Below are 22,045 nucleotides of genomic sequence, written 5' to 3'. Positions count from 1 at the left end.
AGTTTTAATTATTTGGAATAAAAAGAGAAATAGGCTTAATTTATAGCGGCGTTGTGTTAAGGAGAAGCTCTATTATTTGATGATCAAACTGGACCTAGAATGTTAATTTCAGCCTGTCAGTTACCAAAATGGGCTGCAGTGGTTGGAGGGTTTCCAGTAAAGATGTTGGAAGGCCTTTAAAAGGTAATGTTGTAGAAGGTATCTATGAAGCCTGGAAGGGATTAGTTCTTTACAACTCTGAGATCCTCTGCCCGCATTTGCTCTTTATTTCCTCTACTGATTAATGGCACGAGGCCCATTGGTGTCGCCGCTTTGGCCTCTGCTCAGCCACTCTCATCCAGGCTGGGGAAAGTGGTCGTTTCCAAATGAAGAAGCATTCTTCCAGACTCCGGAGTGGGCAGTCTGAGCCAGGGCAGATCTCGTTCGTTTTCAGCGTCAGTGTGGGGACAAAGCCCCAGAGAGTAGTTTCCAGGCTCTCGGCCTCACGTGGAGAGGTGCTGGCTCGGGTAGTAAATGGCCATCAACTGTTACTGGATGGCCATCAGCTGTGGCTAGTTGGCCGTCAGCTGTAACCAGTGAGCCATTGGCCACTCATATAACTGCCATATGTTAGCAAAAAATGGGGGCTAGCAAGAGCGGATTGCGGAGGCGGGTGCCGCCAGCCAGAATATAGTGCTATGACTCCCCTACTATGGCTCCGTGGGTGTCCCTTTTTGGCCTCACCGTGTCCCGCGTTCTTATGTGGGGAGCGGGAGCAGAGACCCCGCAGGCCGTCCCGCAGGACAGTCAGTGACTGTCATTTTTAGAAGCGGGTCGTTTGGTTCCTGGATCCTCCTCCCCAGTCCCTCTCAGAATCTTTGCCCCAGAGGACTTTGCCTTTTCTTTCGCAAACGAACTCCCCGGCACTCTGGTCGCCCAGGCACCCTCCGCCACCGGACAGCACCGCAGAAGCCCGCGGCGGTGTCTCTCCGTCCGCCTCATCCCCTCGGGACACATCTCGGAGGAGGCAGTGCCCCGGGCGGTGACGCGACGGTGCAGCTGGCAGCCCAGGTGCCTCGCCTTCAGGATGGAGCTGGCAAGCGCCGAGCCAGCGCCGCCAGAACGGAGCCGGGAACGGCGTTTGCCGGGGCCCAGGCGGAAGCCGGAGCATTTGCGGGACGGGACCGCGGGAACCCGGAAACGCCTGGGCACGACGGACCTGGCGGCACCGACGGCAGCGGGAGCGAGCCGCGCTGCGCGTCAGGGGTCACGGGGGACCCAGCGGGCTCGGCAGCCTGGGGCGCCCGGCGGAGCTGAGCCGCTGCCTCCCGAGCGCGCAACCGGCAGAGCTGCGCGGGAGGTGAGCGGTGCGCTGCTGGGGAGCTGCGGGCCGGGAGGCCGGGGCGCGCGGGGGCCGGCCGGCGGGGACAGCTCTCGGGGGAGGGGAAGGGGGCGTGCGTGTGGCTGATTGCAGTCCGTATGCGCGAACAGGACAGTCCTAGGGAGGTAGGTGTGGAAGCGAATGGCATGACACGTTGTAACTCCGAGGGACGTGTGGAATGTGCTGGGTGGAGGAGGAAGAAGAGCCGGAGGAAGGCGGTGTGTAAAGCCCTGAAAACGTCAGTGTGTGCCCGGGAGCCTGGGGCGTGCGTAGCGAGGTGGGTGGGCGAGGCGGTGGCCATTCCTCAGAGAACCGCCCTGCAGCTCTCCCTCGGCGGCCCCGATCCACCGCACCCGCACCCGCGCTCGGGAAGCAGCAGGGACTTCGAGAAATGGTACCGCTGACCCTTGGTTAGGCGAGAACGGAGGCGAGGGAGGTGCGAGGCTAGGTGGGGCCCCGTCAGAAAGGGGGGGCGTGTCTGTGCCGGGGCCCAGCTCCGCGTTCAGGAGGGGAGGGTTTACCTAACGTTGGCCTAAGGCCGCTGGACGCCTTTGCCGAACGTTGGTTCAAGGGAGTTAGAGACTAATGTTAAACAGTAATGGGCCTCGCTTAGGAAACATTTCATTGCCATAAGACTGGCTCGTTTGTCATGAGCCATTACATGCAATATTTGAAAGTGGAACCAGAGTTAAATTTTCTGCTTTTGGCATTAACATTCAACTTTGGTAAAGATGAAATTTGGGACAGTTTCTCACTTGGTGCTCTTATTCCCTAGTAAACTCTGGTTGTTTCTTTTAAGGAATGACTTCTAAATTTACATTTCTGGCCCTAACTTCCCTCCCAAGTATTGATTCTGCTTTTTCAGTATCTCAAATTTACTAGTTCTTCCATTTCTCATTCACACTACCTCTGTCCTAAGTTTGACTCTTCACTCTGTTTCTTGTTTGCACAATAGCAATGGCTTCCAAACTAGACTTGCTGCCCTCAGTCTGCCCCCTTCATACTACAACCCCTCCATACTGCTTTTTAAAGCCAAAGGTCTTATGCATTCTTGGTCACTCTTTCCTCAGAAATACTCAGTGACTATTGGCTCCAGAATAAATTCAAAATTATTTAGGGTGTTATTCAAAGCACTTCAAAATTTGGAGCTGTCCTTGACTCCAATCAGATCAATTTTTTCTGTCTCTGTCTGTCTGTCTGTCTGTCTCTCTCTCTCTCTCTCTCTCTCTCTCTCTCTCTCTCTCCTCCCTCCCTTTCTTATTATTTTATCTCACTTATCCTAATATTTAGCCAAACTAGAGTAGTTACTTTGAAATGTAATTTCTGAACTTGCTCTATACCTGCCTACCTTGGTCTTTGCTTACATCCTTTCTTTCTACAAGGAAGGCCTTCCTTACAGTCTTTGTAGAGATTCTTATTCTTTAATAGCTTAAATGCCACCATGTCTTTCTTATGAAGCTTTCTGAAGTCTACCATTAGTCCAAAACATTCTTTTTCTCTTGAGTGTTGGGCTTTATAAATCTTATAATACTTGTAAAGTTTGCATTGTACTATGATTATTTGAGAAATTTATCACTTCTAGAATGTAAGCTTTTTAAGGAAGGTAACTGTATCTTTTTAATTCGTTTAGCACTTTAGTACCTGAGCACAGTATTATAATATATTTAATTGCTTCATAAATAATTGCTACATTAAATCCTATAATGAAATAATCAAATTCTTATAGTGGTCCTGGAGACAAGGATAACTCCTGTGTTGTAGTGTAACCTTATTTCAGATTTTCATTAATAACCTTATATTTGAAAGTGTTTTTCTGTTCTATGTTTTAGTATTTCATTTGATCCTCGTAATACATCTTTGAGGTAGTATAGTTATTATCATCCCTGTAGGGGAGGAAAAATAATTTTCTCTCTACTCTTTTTAGTTCTAAGCTGAGACCCCTATAATAAGACAGATTAACGAGAAAAACAGAAGTTTATAAACATTTATACTTCAGATCAATATGAATTGGTAGCTTAAATTAGATTTCAACCCTCTAAAAAGCAACTGTATCCTAAATATTCTCTCACAGTTCTAGAGGCCAGAAATCCAAACCAGCATCACTGGGGATATCAAAGTGTCAGTGCAGATTTTGTGTTCAGCCAAATCTATCCTGGTACCATACAGAGAAAGGATTTGGGAAAATGTGGGAGTGTAACCAAGTTGGCAAAATATAAAGTACTATAATTTTCCTATGATATTTTCCTGTTGTACCGTATAATATTGTTGTACCGTACAATATTTCTTGAAATATTTGAGTAATACGTGTCTTCCATGGTAGAGGATAAGCTCCATGAACAGATGATACGTATTTCTCTTGTTCATTGTATACCCAATGCTCATCACAGTGCCTGATTGTAGTATGTTTGTATTAAATGTTGATGGTAAGTTTGGAGAGTTGTATGTCTTTATTTTTTACTTCTGCCTCCATTCTCCTTTGTCTTGAATCTTTACTAGTGGTTAGTGCCTGTGGACCCCACCTGGCTTTTACACTACTCTCTGTTCTTTGTAGAATAACTTTAACTTCTGCGTCTTGCTGTAAGTGGCAGGAAATGACTGTAGCAGAAAGTAGTAGAGCAGAAGAGCACAGGAGTGGGGAGATGGGAAGGTGAGAAGGAGTACATTTTTACATGGCACCACACATTCAAAGGGGATCTTAGAGCTATACTTATTAGGTCATTCATTATGTCTTCCAAATCATTGGCCTTATGTAAAGAGTACAATAATACTGAACAATTTTTAATCTAAAAATTAAAATGTAAACAGGTCTTATATTTGTAAAGTTGATGAAATATATGAGTACTATTGATTTTACCTGAATGTAGTAATGGAAATTCTGCAGTCTGAAAGAACAAGTTAAAAATTAACATACATAAATTTGATGTTATCTTATATACACACTCACCTGACATCTTGATTAAGGAAGGGAAGGAGAAACAATGAAAAGTTGTTTAAATTAGACTGTAATAGGAACCGGAAATGGTAAAGCATAGAGTCAATTTGTTTAAGTGTTATCAAGCAGGATTATGTTTTTCTTTAAGCACTTAAGAGTGAACCAATTTAGTGGAAGTTATTATTTCTATCATAGAAACAAAATCGATTATATTGATAGTGTAAAGTACCTTTGACTTATTTCACTTTTATAAAAAATAAGATCTTTCAGTTTTCCACAGGATTGTTATGGATTTCAACTAAAACATGGTTGCTACTTTTTGAGAATACTGTATCTACCTCTGAGGTAGTTTGAGAAGAAGATATTATAATGCCAGTGTCAGAAGTAAAACCATTTGTGATGAATTTTATTTGTTATTATTTAGCAAAGTTAAAGGTTGCAGTTTTAAAACTGTGATATCATGGGAGATAAATGAACAGAAATTTGCTGAGGTCAGCATTTCTGTATGTTTCGCCTTTTTCTGTTCATTTACTTGGAAAAACCTTAAAAGGCTTGTTTTTACAGCAGTAGCTGTTTCTGACAGGTGTATAATGTGAACTTATATTTGCATAGCACTTTATAACTCTTGTGTTTAATATGTACTCTATTATGTCATTAACCTCTAGTGGATTATTATATTGTATGTAGGGAGTATATTTTAGAACTAGTGTTTAGAAAATGTTAATCTAGCTCACTTTAAAAACTGTAAGTTAGAAATTTCGCCTTTTGTTTTTATAATAGAAGGAAAATTGATTTGCAAAATTTCTTAGATACTTGGTAGCTTTATAAAAATCCATATAAGTTTTATTAGTTTTAAAACATTGACAAAACATTTAGTTTTTTAGGACTTTAGTGGCTGGAGACTATCAGCAAAACACTGATATTATTGTCTCAGTAGAATGATGGGCTTCATACACAGACCTAAAGATTATACATATATATTGATAAGCTATTGGAAATAAGTCTGTAACCATGCTGATTTTCACATTTACCTATAAAGACCTATGTATGTTTGAAGAAATTATTAATATATTGTGTTTTGAATATTTTAGAACTTGTTAATACACTTATAATGCAATTAATGATGGTATAAATAACTAATTTCTCACTAATCCTGATTTATTTTGGGGTGGAAATAGTAGCAGTAGTGTGCATTAATGATACATATACCTTGTGTAATGTATATTTTTTTAAACATTTAAAGCCTGCAGAATAACTGAGAATTCGCTGACAAAGCATTGTAAAGCAAGGATCTTTGGGAGCTACTTTAATGAAAATGAAGGACATACCTTAGCATATCATGTGTATTTAAAATACACCCCTTGGTGTGTTTGAAAACTTCTTCTTTAAGACTATTTAATAATTACCAGAACTTCTTTGAGCTCTAAGAAGCTTACTAATAACTTTTGTACAACATACAAAAGTAAATTCTAACCAAGCCATTATCCAAACTCATCAAATCCAGATGAATAGAGATTAGATGAAGTTTTGTTGTACATTTTCCCTCAAGAGGTGAGAAGTAATTTAATAGCTTTTTTTTTTTTTTTTTTAAAGATTTTATTGGGGAAGGAGAACAGGACTTTATTGGGAACAGTGTGTACTTCCAGGACTTTTTCCAAGTCAAGTTGTTGTTCTTTCCATCTTAGTTGTGTAGGGCGCAGCTCTGCTCCAGGTCCAGTTGCCGTTGTTAGTTGCAGGGGGCGCAGCACACCATCCCTTGTGGGAGTCGAGGAATCAAACTGACAGCCTTGTGATTGAGAGCCCACTGGCCCATGTGGGAATCGAACCAGCAACCTTCCGCGTTAGGAGCACGGAGCTCCAACCGCCTGAGCCACCGGGCCGGCCTGAGAAGAAATTTAAAACTAATTAAATTTAACTTCATAACTATCAAACTTATCTAACAATTCAGAGGAAAAATAGTGATTGGTAAGCAAATGCAAAATCTATTAGAGTGACTACCAAACCCTGAAATATTCCTTGTGCAAAGGACTTTTAGAAGTACTAGCAGTGTGATTAGTGTATCAAATCAGTGTGATTGTAGTATACACACACAAAGATTTCAATTCTATATTATAATAATACAGTAATTATACACTGTATAATTATACAGTAATTATACACAATTATATGTAATATATATAACTATATATAATAATAGTTCATTATATACATGTTATATATGTTACTGCCTATATTGAAAGTTTGCAATTTAAAAATTCAGACAAAACTTTTAGATGAAAAATTGAATAAGGTTTTCAGAATTGTGTGTATGTGTTTGTGTGTTTGTGTGTGTGTGTGTGTGTGTGCGTGCGCATGTTCACACATGTTAGTACTAGGACTGGAAGAGACCTTAGAAATCATAAAATGTTAAATTTTAGAAAAATAGCTTTTAATACTCGTGGCTTATATAATAGCTAGAAGCTACTTGCTGAAAATGTTTAAGGAAATTAAAAAAATACATATATTTTTTAAAGATTTTATTGGGGAAGTGGAACAGGACTTTATTGGGGAACACTGTATACTTCTGGGACTTTTCCTAGTCAAGTTGTTGTCCTTTCAGTCTTAGTTGTGGAGGGCGCAGCTCAGCTCCAGGTCCAGTTGTGGTTGTTCGTTGCAGGGGGCACAGCCCACCATCCCTTGCGGGAGTCGAACCAGCAACCTTGTGGTTGAGAGGACGCGCTCCAACCAACTGAGTATCTGGGCACCTGGGAGCTGAGTGGCAGTTCATTGACTTCATTCTAGTTGCAGAGGGCACAGCTCGCTGGCCAATGTGGGAATTGAACCGGCAGGCCCGATGCCCAGAGCTTGCACTCTTACCAACTGAGCCATCCATCTGCCCCTAAAAATGTTTTTAATTTAAATTTTTAAGAGGATGTTCATTAGTAAAAGAATTGGTAAATAAAAGGTCCACTCATTTGATGAAACATTATAGAGGTGTTAAACAGCAGTGAACTAGGTCCATATGTCAATATAGGTCACAAAGCGATGCTGAATAACATATACAGTTTGATGGCATAGATGTATGTTAAAATATTTTTGGCTTATAGGTGTATCTATGTAAAATTTTAAAAAGTGGACTGGAAATATATACTCCAAACTCATGAAAATGGGTTCCTGTTGGGGATGGACAAAGGAATAGGACTTAGATTTGTGGCTTAATGGGGACTTTGACTTTACTTGTAATGCTATATTCCGTTTAAAAAAGAAAGATAAGCAAATATGATAAGACACATTAGTTCTGGGTGGTGGAATCATGGATGTTGTTACATTCTTGGTACTCTATTGTATTTTTAAAATCCCATTTTTTCCTCTCAAGAAAGATGTTGTATTTTATGAGAAGATAGAACTTGGTGACTATAAGACTAAGACACCCAAAAGGTGAAACCCTTTCATTGGGAATATGAAATGGTTTAGGTACTATATTTTTACTTTGTTACTAAAGGTTTAGGGATTTCCAAAAAGATAAAATAAGAAAAATTATGAGAATTTATCTAAAATATCATTAGATGTCTTTAGGTGATGGGAATTATGGTTCAAATTTTTATTTATTAATATAATTTAAAAGTTTATACATTTTTTTAGTAAGAATATACTACTTTTATAATAAATAAAATAATAAATACTATTTTTAGAAAAAGAACAAACTGAAACAAAGAAAAGCCATGAGAATGAAATAATGTCATTTTTATTCTAGCGACCAGGATGAGTGCATATTTGGGGTTTTAGCGATTAATGTTAAGGTAGAAAGGGGAGCATCCTGACTTCTGATCCTGCTGTAAATCGGAGCGCCTCAGGCTGTGTGTTCAGAGAGCTTAGGCACCAGGGTCCTTAAAGGAACATGGGTAGTAATTTGTTGTCTGGTTCATAAGGCCTTTGACTAAATTGGATGAAGCTACATTTGTGAAAGTACATAGTACAGTTTCTTGGTGATTATTTGTATGTAAGTTTCCTACATGGGAAATTTTTGTGAAAGAATAATCTGGAAACCAGAGGATTGGTAACACCTGTAAAGATAAAAGAAGGGGAGTTAAATGGTAAGAGAAAAAAATGTAGGAAGGACTGAAATTAAATCTTAACATGAAATTGTTTAAAGTTTGTTTTCAGTAATAGGAAAATATCGTAGACTTTAAAATGAAGAAACAATGGTAATCTTATAAATTATAGAAGTGGAACATAACCTTTGGATCAATTTTCATATTTATGGATTTGCTGTGCATTTATGGTTTGTATTAAGTGAAAATACTTACTTTTACCTGTATTATACTCCAAAACCAAACTGTATTTGTATAATCTTAGACATACTAATATTTTGATCTTTTTCATTTTGAGTTTATTCTGCCCTCAGGCAGAATTGTAAATTAAATTCTTTACAGGTGATCTAGTACAAATAATCATTTATTTTGCATGTATTTTACTTTTCAACTTTATTTTAGAAAAATAACCCAGTTCTTTGCTCCTGTGTGTCTCCTTTATTCCACATACAAAATACTCCCCTTCGAACATTCGGGTCACCAAATGTGTGGTTTTTTTTCCCTCACACCAAGCGATTTGCTGTGACACCAACTGGTGTCCTACAGTTTAATTCACAGGTTAAGGACTCAGTCCCACAAGACTGCTCCCACCCTACTTCAGATGCCAATCACAAGTAGTAGGTCTCCAGGTTACCCACAGCTGCTGTCTGACTTGGCTGCAAATGGAGTGTTCCCACGACCCTCTTGTCAGATTTGATTAATTTGCTACAATGCCTCACAGAACTTGGGAGAACAATTAGGGTTTACCAGTTTATTACAGGATGTGACAAAGAATGCAGATGAACAACGAGATTAATAGGTACACAGGATAAGGTCTGCGAGGGTCCTGAGAGCAGGAGCTTCTGTCACTGTGGAATTGGGGTGCAGTTGTGGATGTGGATGTGTTTACCCACCTGGAAGCTCTCTGAACCTCATACTATTGGAATTTTCATGGAGGCTTCATTAGGTAGTCATGTACAATCATTAACTCCATTTTCAGCCCTTCTCCCTTCTCAAGAGAATGGGGGGAGGTGGGGCTGAAAATTCTGAGCTTCTAATTGTCGCTTATTCTGTCTGACCAGCCCCCATCCAGGAGCCATCTAGGAAGGAGCCCATCTAGAGTCTCCACATTAGAACATAAGTCTCCTATCACCTAGGAAATTACAAGGGTGTCAGGAGCAGGGATCGGAGACTGCTATTTGTATTTTTTATTATCTCACAGACAAAAAAACACATTGTAAGAGACTTAAGTATTAAGAACCATATTAATATTTAAGAACTTTATTATCAACGTGAATGCTTACATTAATGTCATATATGCTTAGAAATGAAAAAGCAATATAGTAAAAATAGTAAGTACATCCTGGCTTAGAATCTGACCTTTAAATTTTCATTTGAAAAGAAATTAGAGCATTGCCGTTATAACAGGTACATTATGGTCTTAGCTGCACAGAATAAACAAGACTTCCTTGGAAAGATGTGAAACCCTTGACATTTTCCAGGAGAATCAGATGTCTATGCCAAATGTAGATGGCTGACAACTTGCTCCCCTTCCATACAGAGATAAAGGCCACCAGGATGTCCTCTGGAATTCTGCAACAGTGTGTAATGGGAGCCGGGGAAGCTGATATTTAACTATATAGCCTGATCTTTCCAATTATTAGTCGTATGACCTTGAACAAGTCATCTAACTTCTCTATTCACTATTTTGTTCCTTTTTAAAATGAAAAGATTTTACTAGTTGATTTCTAAAACTCTACCAACTCTAAATGCTGTCATTTTATTTCATATTAGGATTCTCGTTAATGCAGATTTACAAGTGACATAAATGGTTGATAAAGAAGTCTATGTATTCTGTCGTCAAAGCTTGATCCTCTATATGTGACAGATATTAAAATTATCTCTCTGAAATTCAAATTAAATGCTTAAGATAATTTTTCAGTCATTATATATAGATATTTCACCATTAAAAAGTTTAGCCTTATATTTATGGTGCTGCATTGTTTGTGTTTGGGGCATATTCAATGGGAGGTAGGAACTGCTAACTTTAGTAAGCTGGACTTTGTGCCTTGGAGGATAGTCTGTCTGTGTAACCATGGATTTAGTCTAGTGTAGGCACTAAATAATGATTGTTGAATCTGTTTAAATATATTATATGCTATCCTAATTAGGTAAGGAAAGAAAAAGGATCATATATCTGAATCATAAATAGTGTTGTGTTTGTGAGAGCTGTAAAGGGATATACTATAAGCGATCATATTAATCTAATATAGGGTGGAAGATGGAATCTTGGAAAGGATAGAGGTGGGGTGAAGAACAGAGTAACAGAATGCTGTTGGTATCAATCAAAAGAAATCAGAGCCAGAACCAGAGCTATGAGGAAAGCCTGGTAAGGAATGCTGCTACTTAGTACCGGTATGTGCTCAATCTTTAATTTATCTTTTTTTAAATAGTATCTTTTTTTTTCTTTTAAACTTTCATTTATTTTAAGTGTTTTTTCCAGACCCATCAGTTACAAGTCAAGTAGTTGTTTCAATCTAGTTGTGGAGGGCGCAGCTCACAGTGGCCCATGTGGGGATCGAACTGGCAACCTTGTTAAGAGCACTGCGCTCTAACCAGCTGAGCTAAACGGCCACCCCAATCTTTAATTTTTTAAAATCAACTTTGAGCTGAGGGCCTGCTTGGTGGCTCAGGCGGTTAGACCTCCATGGTCCTAATCCGAAGGCTGCCGGTTCGATTCCCACATGGGCCAGTGGGCTTTCAACCACAAGGTTGCCAGTTCAATTCCTTGAGTCCCACAAGGGATGGTGGGCTGCGCCCCCTGCAACTAAGATTGAACATGGCACATTGAGCTGAGCTGCCCGCTGAGCTCCTGGATGGCTCAGTTGGTTGGAGCACCTCCTCTCAACCACAAGGTTGCCGGTTCAACTCCTGCAAAGAATGGTGCAACTAGCTCTGCAACTAGCAATGGCAACTGGGCCTGGAGCTGAGCTGCGCCCTCCACAACTAAGACTGAAAGGACAACAACTTGAAGCTGAACGACACCCTCCACAACTAAGATTGAAAGGACAACAACTTGACTAGGAAAAAAGTCCTGGAAGTACACATTGTTCCCCCAATAAAGTCCTGTACCCCTTCCCCCCCCCAAAAAAAAAACCACAAAAAAAAACTTTGAGCTGTAATTTGCATGCAATAAAATTACCCATTCTGAATGTACAGTTAGTTCAGTGAGTTATAAAAAATGAATATAATCGTATAACCAACCATCACACAGTCAAGATATAGACTCTCATTACTACCAGAAATTCCTTGCTGTCTCTTTGCATTCAACACCCAACCCCAGTCCCTGGCCGCAGTCAACCATGAATTTGCATCTGTAACTGCAAATTAGTTTTGCCTTTTCTAGAATTTACTATAAATGTAGAGTATATAACATTTTGTGTAGACTTCTTTGCTCTGTATGTTTTTGAGATTCATTGATGTTTTAGCATGTATCAGTATTTGTTTTTATTGCAGAGTAGTATTCCATTGTATGGATGCACCACAGTATGCTTTTTTAAAAAAAATTTTACTGGGGAATATTGGGGAGCTGTGTGTTTCCCTAGGGCCCATCAGCTCCAAGTCATTGTCCTTCAGTCTGGTTTGGAGGGCGCAGCTCAGCTCCAAGTCCAGTTGCCATTTTCAATCTTTAGTTGCAGGGGGTGCAGCCCACCATCCCAAGCGGGAATTGAACCGGCAACCTTATGGTTGGGAGGTCACGAGTCTTCACAGGTTGTGGAGCTTGCTGGCCCCTGTGGAAATCGAACAGGCAACCCTGTTGGTCAGAACTTGTGTTCTATGCAACTGAGCTGGCTGCCCCGCACAATATGTTTCTTAATTCACCTTTATTGGGCATTTGGGTTATTTCCAGTTTCTGACTGTTACAAATAAAGCTGCTATGAATATTCATGTACAAGTATTGTTGGTGGACATCTGTTTTCAAATATCTTGGGTATACCTAAATTCATTTTCTAGGTTATATGAAAAGATTGTGTTTTATTTATTATTTTAATAAACTACCAAACGATTTTTCAAAGTGGTTGTACTATTGTACATTCCCAATAGCAATGTTGAGGGGGATTTGAAAGTTTTTTTCTCTAAATCCTCTTCAATACTTGGTAGCATCAATTTTTAATATTTAGCCATTGTAATAGGTGTATAATAACATCTCATTGTGGTTTTAATTTGCATTTCTCTAATGACTGTAATGTTGAATATCTTTTCATGTGCCTATTAGCCATTTATTTATTTTTCTTGGTGTAATGTCTATATAAATCTTCTGCCCATTTAATATTGGGTTGTTTGTCTTCTACTTCCTGTCTTGTTAGAGTTCTGTATATGTTCTGGATATAAGGCCATTGTCAGAGGTGTCATTCTTGCCACTTTCTGAGGCAATTCTGGAAGTCCTCTTTTGTGTCTTTAGTTGCCTTCTTGTGGCTACCTCAATGTCCTGAATCATTTTGACTTTGAGGAAGAGCCAGAAGTCACATGGTGCCAGATCCAGTGAATAAGTGGATGAGGACACACCGTAATGTTTTTATTTGACAGAAATTGCCGTATACCAGAAGAGATGTGTGACACAGAGTGTTGTCATGATGGAGGATGATTTACAGCACACTTTAAAACACACCTTCTTCAACCTGAGTTCACACCCAACTGACGGCACCGAACAAGTTGAAACTTGTCACACACTGTTACTAAGGACACGCTGCTTCCCATATTGAAGAACCCTGCCTTTCCGTTGGATGGCACTTGGCAGCAGCATTCACCATATTGTGTGATCACAATAAAAAGGCTCCATGTCACACATCGCCTCTGGTATGACAATTTCTGTGTTAATTCTGTGTTCAGTAGCACAGAACACTATCAACCACTGTTGGTTGTCCTTGCTCGTCCTAGTTGAGATTTTTTTCCTGTTTTTTGGTATGGTGAGTATACTCATTTTTGTATTTTATCATGGACATTTTGAATGTTATGAGACCTTGGTTCTTACTTAAATACAGAGGTTGCCAAAAAAATGTATACATATTTTAAGAAAGGAAAACACTATTAAAATTGTAATACTATATACAGGTAACAAGATTAATACAAGTCACATTTGACTTCGTCAATTACAAGAGGCGCTCAAAGTGGTTACCATCAGCATCCAGACACTTCTGATTACAGCAAACTACTTCTTGAGCAATGCTGACCAAAGTGTCCACTTGTATACATTTTTTTGGCACTCCCGGTATTCTATTAGTAGACAGCCACTGGAGAGGGAGGAAGGGCATTGCCTCTTTGCTGACATTCACTTTGCAGAGGGCAGGAATGGTCAACAGGGCTCTGCCACCATAGTCTTTGTGGCTTCAGCCCCTGGTGGGAGGGAGTAAGGCTGCCACTTCTGCTTTCATCATGAACAAGGCTCCATCCCACAGATTACACAGCACCCAGTTGAGAAGGTTCCATTGTGTAGGACTCCTGTCTTCCCATTCCTTTGGTTAGAGACAGGAGATTTCTCTTGGGGCTTTTTCATTGTTGATTTATATCTTTTGGTGGTTACCAGGGTGAGATACATAGGTGGCAAAAAAAATCTCAAGGGAATATATTACTGGGTTACAACTCAAGATCTAAGGTCTCTAGTCAGTTTGTCTTATTTTTTTCACCTTTCAGAATTTTCTGATAGTTGCTTTTGTCTTTGGTTCAAAGTTTATAGTTGTAATTAGCCGAAAGAATAGGGTAGAATGCACTTACTCCATCTTGTCTGGGACCTGACGTCTCTTACTGGCTTTTAATATATTAGTTTCTGTATTCTCTAATTTTATTTGCCCTGTTTATTTTGTTTTTCAGGCAGATGAAGATAAAACAATGTCTGCCAACCTAAAATACCTTTCCTTGGGAATTTTGGTCTTTCAGACTACCAGTTTGGTTCTAACAATGCGTTATTCTAGGACTTTAAAAGAAGAGGGACCTCGTTACCTATCTTCTACAGCAGTAGTTGTTGCTGAACTTTTGAAGATAATGGCCTGCATCTTATTAGTCTACAAAGATAACAGTAGGTATCTAGGTTTGTGTTATTGCAATTTATTTTGTCATTGTAATTTATTTGTTTGGTGTTATTTACATGTGACATATAGGTAAATATATATTAGTAACTACACATTTGAACACTACTATATTATCTAATGCCCTAGTACTAAAGAACCTTTCAGTTATTTTTAATTTTATTAAGACAGTTTTAATCTAGTAATAAAGGTGTTTTATTCTAATCTGTATCATGATTCATGTCTTCTAGTTAAACTGTAAATGCAAAATATAGTTTCTTGCAATTATAGTAATTTGAGAACAAGAACATATTCTATAATTCTGTGACTCTTAGAAATTTAGAGAAGTCGTAATTTTTTACTGAAGTCGGGGCCTTTTATTTGCTGCATTGATTAATTAATTCAGCAGTAACTAATTTGAAATCCTTAAAAAAAAACTAGCTTTATTGAGATATAATTCATGTGCCATATAATTCACTGATTTTAGGGTGTACAATTCAATGGTTTTTTTGTTTGTTTTTTTCCCCTTCTTCTGCCTCCCCGCCCAACTCCGATTCAAGCTGCTAGTTCTCAGTCTAGTTGTGTAGGACACAGCTCCCAGGCCCATGCTGGTATTATGAGGCTGCCTCTCCCCCTCACTTTCCCCTCCCCCTTTCCCCCCTCCCTCTCTCCTCCTTTCCCCCCTCCCTCCCTCCTCCTCCCCTTTCCAGGCAATGGTAGCTGGTCGTTGGTCAGCAGCTCACAGCAGCTCTCACCTGCTGCTGGCCGCTCATGACGGCTGCTCATGGCATCCCATGGCAGACCGTGGCAGCACTCAGCAGGCCATGGCAGCCCACCGCAGCACATCGCAGCCCAGCTCCAGGGAGAGCTGTTGTTCACAGTCTTAGCTGTAGAGGGCACAGCTCACTGGCCTATGTGGAAATCGAACTGGCAACCTCAGCATAAGGAGCAAGGTGCTCCAACCACCTGAGCCACTGGGCCGGCCCAACTTTAGCCATTTTTAAGTGTACAGTTCAGTGGCATTAGTTATATAAACAAAGTTGTACAACCGTCAGCACTCTCTACTTCTAAAACTTTATCACCCAAGCAGAAACTCAGTAACAATTCAGCAATGACACCTATGTTCCTTTACCTTCATCCCTTGGAAACCTCTAATCTTCTTTCTGTCTCTGTGAATTGGCCTATTTTAGATACTTCATCTAAGTTAAATCATACAATGTTTCTTCTTTTGTCTGGCTTATTTCACTTAGTATAATGTTTTCAAGGTTTATCCATGTTGTAACATGTATCAGAACTTTTATCTATGGCTAAATAATATTCCATTGTTGTGTGTGTGTATGTGTATCTAACATTTTATCCATTCATGTATTAATGGACACGATGAACAATGAATGATGCTGCAATAGGCATATAAGTCTCTGTTCAAGCCTTTCTTGAACAGAGACTTTCATAGGTGAGTATACACCTATGAGGTGTGATCAAACAATATGGTGGATGTTTAAATTAAAAAAAAATTTATGGGATGGTCAGATGGCTTAGTTGGTTAGAGCACGAGCTCTCAACAACAAGGTTGCTGGTTCCATTCCCACATGAGATGGTGGGCTGCATCCCCTGCAACTAACGATTGAAAACGGCCACTGGACTTGGAGCTGAGCTGCGCCCTCCACAACTAGATTGAAGGACAACGACTTGGAGCTGATGAGCCCTGGAGATACACACTTTTCCTCAATATTCCCCAATAAAATAAAAAAATTATGGTAAAAGACACATTGTCATTAACCCCCCTCAAAATACACCCCTTTGCTTCAAACACATTCCATCGTTCTTGCCACTTTCTAAAGCAGTTCTGGAAGTCTTCTTTCTTGAGTTGCGTTGTCATGGCTGCCTTGATGTCCTAAATCGATTCAAAACATTTACCTTTCATGGTCATTTTGACTTTGGGGAAGAGCCAGAAGTCATGGTGCCAGATCCAGTAAATAAGGTGGATGAGGACACACTAATGTTTTTGTTTGACAGAAATTGTCATATCAGAGGCGATGTGTGACATGGAGCCTTTTTATTGTGATCACACAATATGGTGAATGCTGCTGCCAAGTGCCATCCAACGGAAAGGCAGGGTTCTTCAATATGGGAAGCAGCGTGTCCTTAGTAACAGTGTGTGACAAGTTTCAACTTGTTTGGTGCCGTCAGTTGGGTGTGAACTCAGGTTGAAGGAGGTGTGTTTTAAAGTGTGCTGTGCATCATCCTCCATCATGACAACACTGTGTCATACACTGCTTCTGGTATACGGCAATTTCTGTCAAATAAAAACATTACGGTGTGTCCTCATCCACTTATTCACTGGATCTGGCACCATGTGACTTCTGGCTCTTCCTCAAAGTCAAAATGATTCAGGACATTGAGGTAGCCACAAGAGGGCAACTAAAGACACAAAAGAGGACTTCCAGAATTGCCTCAGAAAGTGGCAAGAATGGTGGGATAAGTGTGTTTGAAGCGGGGAGTGCTATGAGGAGGATTAATGGCTATGTGTCTTTTACTGTAATAAATTTTTTAATCTAAACATTCACCGTATTTTTTTTTATCACACTTCATATACTTTGGAGTGGAAATGCTTGGTCGTGTGGTAATTCTATATTTAACTCTTTGAAGACCCACCAAGCTTTTCTTGCACAGCAGCTGCACCATTTTGCATTCCCATCAGCAATATACTAGAGTTCCAGTTTCTCCACATGCTCAGCAAAACTTACTTGTTTGGTTTTTAAAATTATAGCCGTTCTAATAAGTGTGAAGTGGTATCGCATTGTAGTTTTGATTTGCATTTCCCTAATGACTAATGATATTGATTGAGCATCTTTTCATGTGCTTATTGGCCATTTGTATACCTTTAGGGAAATATCTATTCAAGTCTGTTGCCTGTTTTTTAATTGGGCTGTTTTTAAATTTGATGTACTTTTGAAACTATCATGGTGGCCAGTGCAGCATATTGATCTGGAAGAAGAATGGAACAAAAAAGAGAATGAACTGGTATTCAGAAAACAGACAATACAGGGTAGCCTTGTAGGCTGCGAATTTCATTGTAGAAGCAAAGAGAAATAATTGAAATGTTTAAAGTATGGTCTGATTTACCCACAAAAAAACCCACCAATGTGACAGCTGTATTGAGAGGAAAGGAGGTGCAAGAATAGGTGCAGGAAATCATGTTTGAAGGTTGTTCGTATAGTCCAGACAAGAAATGGTGGCTTAGACTATGTTGTCAGAGAACAGAGGATATTTATGAGGTGTCTTTTTCAGCTACAGATGACATCACTTGCTAGTAGGTTAGGTATGTAAAGGTCAAGAAAATGGAGGAATCCAGTTTGAGGAATAATTCCTAGATTTTTACATTAAATTACTTGGTGAATGTATACTGCAATGAATGATATATAGAAAGATTTGAGGAAAAATTAAGGCTTCTTTTTCAGCCATGTTAAATTTGAGATGCCTAAAAGCCACCAAATCGAGATATGGAATAGGATATATGAATATGGAGCTCAAGGATTTGTCAATTTATAGATTGCTTTAAAGTCAAGGATTAGATAAGGTAATATAGTATATACTGAGAAGAGAGGAAGGCTGAAGACTAAGTCCTGTGGCATTCCCAATATTTAGAGGTCAGATTGAGAAGGAGGAATCAGCGAAAGAAGACTGAAGGAGTTACCAGCAAGACAGAAACAACAACAACAAGAAGATGAAAATGTAATAGGAAAGCTGAGAAAGTAATGTTTTCTGCTAAAGTCTAGATGAATGGAAGTATTCACTCATTAAGCATTGTGGAGCCAAACGTATCCTTGACATGAGTAGTTGGCATTGTAGAGAGATGCGATAAAAGCAACTTTAAGTGAACGAAAGCACAAATAGAAATTCGAACCATGCACAAAAATAAATTCTAGGTGGATTAAAGATTGACGTTTAAAAAACAAAACTTGAAGGATTCCAGACAAGATGGCAGTGACGAGGATGGATATTTTGATTGACTCTGAACTTTATTAAGTATTCATGTTAAAATGTAAGAGTAAACATTAAAAGAATGGAAATGAAAAATAAAAACGTAAAAAAAAAGAAACAAAACTTTGTGACTTTGGTACTGTGAATGATTTCAAACAACATACAAAAAACACAAATAAACCATTAAGGAAAAAAATAGATAATTTGGGGTACATTAAAATGAAAAACATTTGTGTGTTAAACCAAGTGAAAAGACAAGCCACACATTGAGAGAAGATACTTACATCAGATGTAACCACCAAAAATTCATATCCAGAGTGTACAGTGAACTACAGCTCAATAAGAAAAAAACAAGCAACTCAACAGAAAGGGGGACAAAAGATATCAATAGGTACATTCACAGAAGAGGAAACCTGAATGGCCAATATATAAAAAGATGCTCAACCTCACTAGGAATCAGAGAAATCAAATTAATACCACAAGACTCAATTTCACCTCAGCTTGGCAAAGAAAAAGTAACAATATCAGGAATTGGCAGGAACGTAGAACAAGATCTTCCCTAAAGTGCTGGTAAGAAAATTATGTGCATTAGTTATTTAAAAATTTAATTACAAAATTTTAAATGAGCTATTAATATTTTAGAGTTTTTCTGCTGAAACAGAAAACTTTTGGTAATTTTTTTTTTTAGTTACATAATTTTTTACTATTTAGAGTAAGGAAGTGATGAATAGCAGGTAACATTCTTTAAAAATATTTTTATTTTAAAAAGTTTTCATAATCAAAGTTTTATGTTGGGAGAGAAAAATCATCTTTAAAATATCATTGTTGATAAAGTGGTAGGGTTCCCGAGAATATCTTGTTTTTATAGGGGTTATGTGTCTCTTTAAGTTCTTTGACATTTTTTATGACAGTTACTGTAGGTTGGCTAGCTCGAAGTCCATTTCCACCCCCTCTCTCCATTTCTTGTCTCTAATATGGAGGATATGAAAGAAAAGACTCAGTTTCCCAACTCCCTGGCAGCAAGGGGTAGCTGTGCAACACGGTCCTGTGCAGTGATGGCAAAGCAAATGCCGCTAGGCCAGTTTCTTTCTTGCTGCCTAAGACAAGAACCAGCCGTGCAGCAGTCATTTGGTGACCTTGGTGGAATAATTATGTAGACAAGAGGTGAAAAGCGCACACTCGCTCGCATGTGTAGGAGAGAGAGAGAGAGAGAGAGAACACATGCAGGCTTTGGACCTGGATTCTTTTTTTTTTTTTTTTTTAAATAAAGTTTTTGGGGGGACTGTGTATTTCTCCAGCACCCATCATTTCCAAGTCATTGTCCTTCAATCTAGTTGTTCAGGGTGCAGCTCAGCTTCACGTCGAGTCACAGTTTTCAATCTTAGTTGCAGGGGGCACAGCCCACCATCCCAACTGGCAACCTGTTGTTCTGAGCTTGCGCTCTAATCATCTGAGCTATCCAGCCGTCCAGGACCTGGATTCTTGATATTTGAGACAAATCCCTATGGAGTTTAGCCAGGGTCAGTTGGGTTTTATGTTGTTTGCAGTCAAACTCACTCCTTAACTGGTTTACCTTCTTTTTATAATTAAAGTCTTCAGAATTATTAATTGGTATGAATGGATGATGATAAAATTGAATGCACAAAATACAAATTTTTATAATGTTGCTACGATTTAAGAATACTTGGTTGACAAGTTAACACTTTGAGCTTTTGGTTATAAATACATTGCATATGTGTGTAAATGCATGTACATATGTATAATCAGTTTGATTGTGTATCCCGATGAAAGCATATAAAGATATTGCTCTTCTTAATATGCTACCTTATAATATTTAGCATTTGAAAAATTAGTATCATTAAAGTTGTATTTTAGACCTAAAGTATCTTAACAGGTAGCACAATTTCCTTTTTTTTACAGGTGAGAAAACTGAGGCCTTGAGAGAGGGTATGTAACATATTCAGACTTACTTAATTACTGATTTTGCCCATTTCATGTTTTTTCTAGAATGTAGTCTAAGAGCACTGAATCGAATACTACATGATGAAATTCTTAATAAACCTATGGAAACGCTTAAACTTGCTATTCCATCAGGGATATATACTCTTCAGAATAATTTGCTCTATGTGGCATTGTCAAATCTAGATGCAGCTACTTATCAGGTACTTAAAATACATTTCTAGTCATCTTTTTAAGAAACAAACCAACAAACTTAATAATATTAGCTGTTTTCTTTTTCAGGTCACATATCAGTTGAAAATTCTTACGACGGCACTATTTTCTGTGTCTATGCTTAGTAAAAAATTAGGTGTGTACCAGTGGCTCTCCCTAGTAATTTTGATGACAGGAGTTGCTTTTGTACAGGTAACTATTAAAGATAAGTATACCTTTCATTTTTATCAGTTTCAAGACCTTATTTATTGTGCATGGAGAATATGGCCCTATTATTTATTTAAACATGCTTTTTCTCACAACTGATTTACTTTTTGAGGGCTTCCTTTGAGCAAGATGATACATTAGACTGTAACTGATACAAAGAAATATATAAAAATCAAGTGATCTGACATAAAGAAATGAACAGTCTAACTGGGGAAATATGACACTGCATGTAAACCAAAAGCTGATTTTTACTGGAGCATTTGAGATTATTAACCATTTTCTTATTATTATCTATCAGCTTCCCTGATACCGATCTTGCCTGGTTCTTCTTAATCTTTCTAGTGATTCCTTATTGGTTTCCTTCTTGGGATCTTCTCCGTTGATACTCCCTTTAGATAATGGGTTGCTGGTAGGCTTGTTATTTCTCTTAAATTATACCTGATTTTTGGAGATTTCATCCCTTCTGGTGGTTTTCATTAACACTTTATGCTGATGGCTGCTTGGATTGTGTCAGCAGCTCTGGTTATCACCTGTAGTTTCAGATTTGTATGTCTAAAAGCCTGTTGCACATCTTTGCTTGGTTGTTAAATAGGCCTTATAAATTAAGCATATCCAGAATTAAACTGTACCTTTCACCCACTAAACCTGTTCTTGTTTCTATTTTTTGTAGTCATATTTACTCATCCTGAGAATTGTCCTAGTCTCTTCTTTCTGCCTGTACATCAACTCAATTACTAAGCCCTTACTGATTTCTAATACTACTTGATTCTGTCTTTGTCTCTACTACCACTTCCCCAGTTCACACTTTCTTTGTTTCTCACAATCTTTTGCCTCCTCACTGATTTCTTTTTACTTCAGTCTTACCCATTCCCCCAAACAAAGCCTCCACGAGTCACAGTTGTGATCTATGTAAAACAAATCCAATCATGTCAATTTCCTGCCATTGAGAGGCCGGCCCCTCATCTCTTTCCCCAGAGTATAGTATATATATCTTGTATAAATATTTTTTCCTTTTTTTATTGTTTTATTATTTTTGTTTTCCAATAAGTAGTTGTAATATTTATTTTAAATTGGTATTAGAAAAATATAACTGGCATATCAAACCCATATTTTTATACATATTGCTTAGGATAAGCTAAAGTAGGTATTACATTTTTAAAAATGAGGTATTTTAAATTAAAATATCAAGTAATTAATAGTTCAGTGGAACATAAATTTAAAAAAAAAAAAACACATGAAGATGATAGGCAAATAACTGGTTTCAAGAACCCGGATGTGC

General features: G+C 38.6%; 1 protein-coding gene across 8 annotated transcripts in view; it reads left to right on the top strand.

The window, feature by feature from the left end:
- Positions 1-1,181: 1,181 nt before the first annotated feature.
- SLC35A3 (solute carrier family 35 member A3) overlaps positions 1,182-22,045 on the top strand; it is a 32,503-nt gene continuing 11,639 nt past the window's right edge. For 2 of the 8 annotated variants that reach the window (XM_081026930.1, XM_081026931.1), the window contains exons 1-4: positions 1,182-1,339; positions 14,210-14,414; positions 20,395-20,549; positions 20,629-20,751. In XM_081026930.1, coding sequence (XP_080883056.1) covers positions 14,228-14,414; positions 20,395-20,549; positions 20,629-20,751 — 465 coding nt within the window. In that variant the 5' untranslated portion in view covers positions 1,182-1,339; positions 14,210-14,227. Of the gene's footprint in view, positions 1,340-10,614; positions 10,757-12,928; positions 13,309-14,209; positions 14,415-20,307; positions 20,550-20,628; positions 20,752-22,045 lie in introns of those variants that run through there. The other 6 variants (XM_081026936.1, XM_081026933.1, XM_081026932.1 and 3 more) reach the window with 5 other exon arrangements.

The sequence above is a fragment of the Rhinolophus hipposideros genome, assembly GCF_964194185.1.
Source record: "Rhinolophus hipposideros genome assembly, chromosome: 19".
Lineage (NCBI taxonomy): Eukaryota > Metazoa > Chordata > Mammalia > Chiroptera > Rhinolophidae > Rhinolophus > Rhinolophus hipposideros.
Note: the sequence above shows the minus strand (reverse complement) of the source record. Positions and strands in the feature narration are given on the sequence as shown.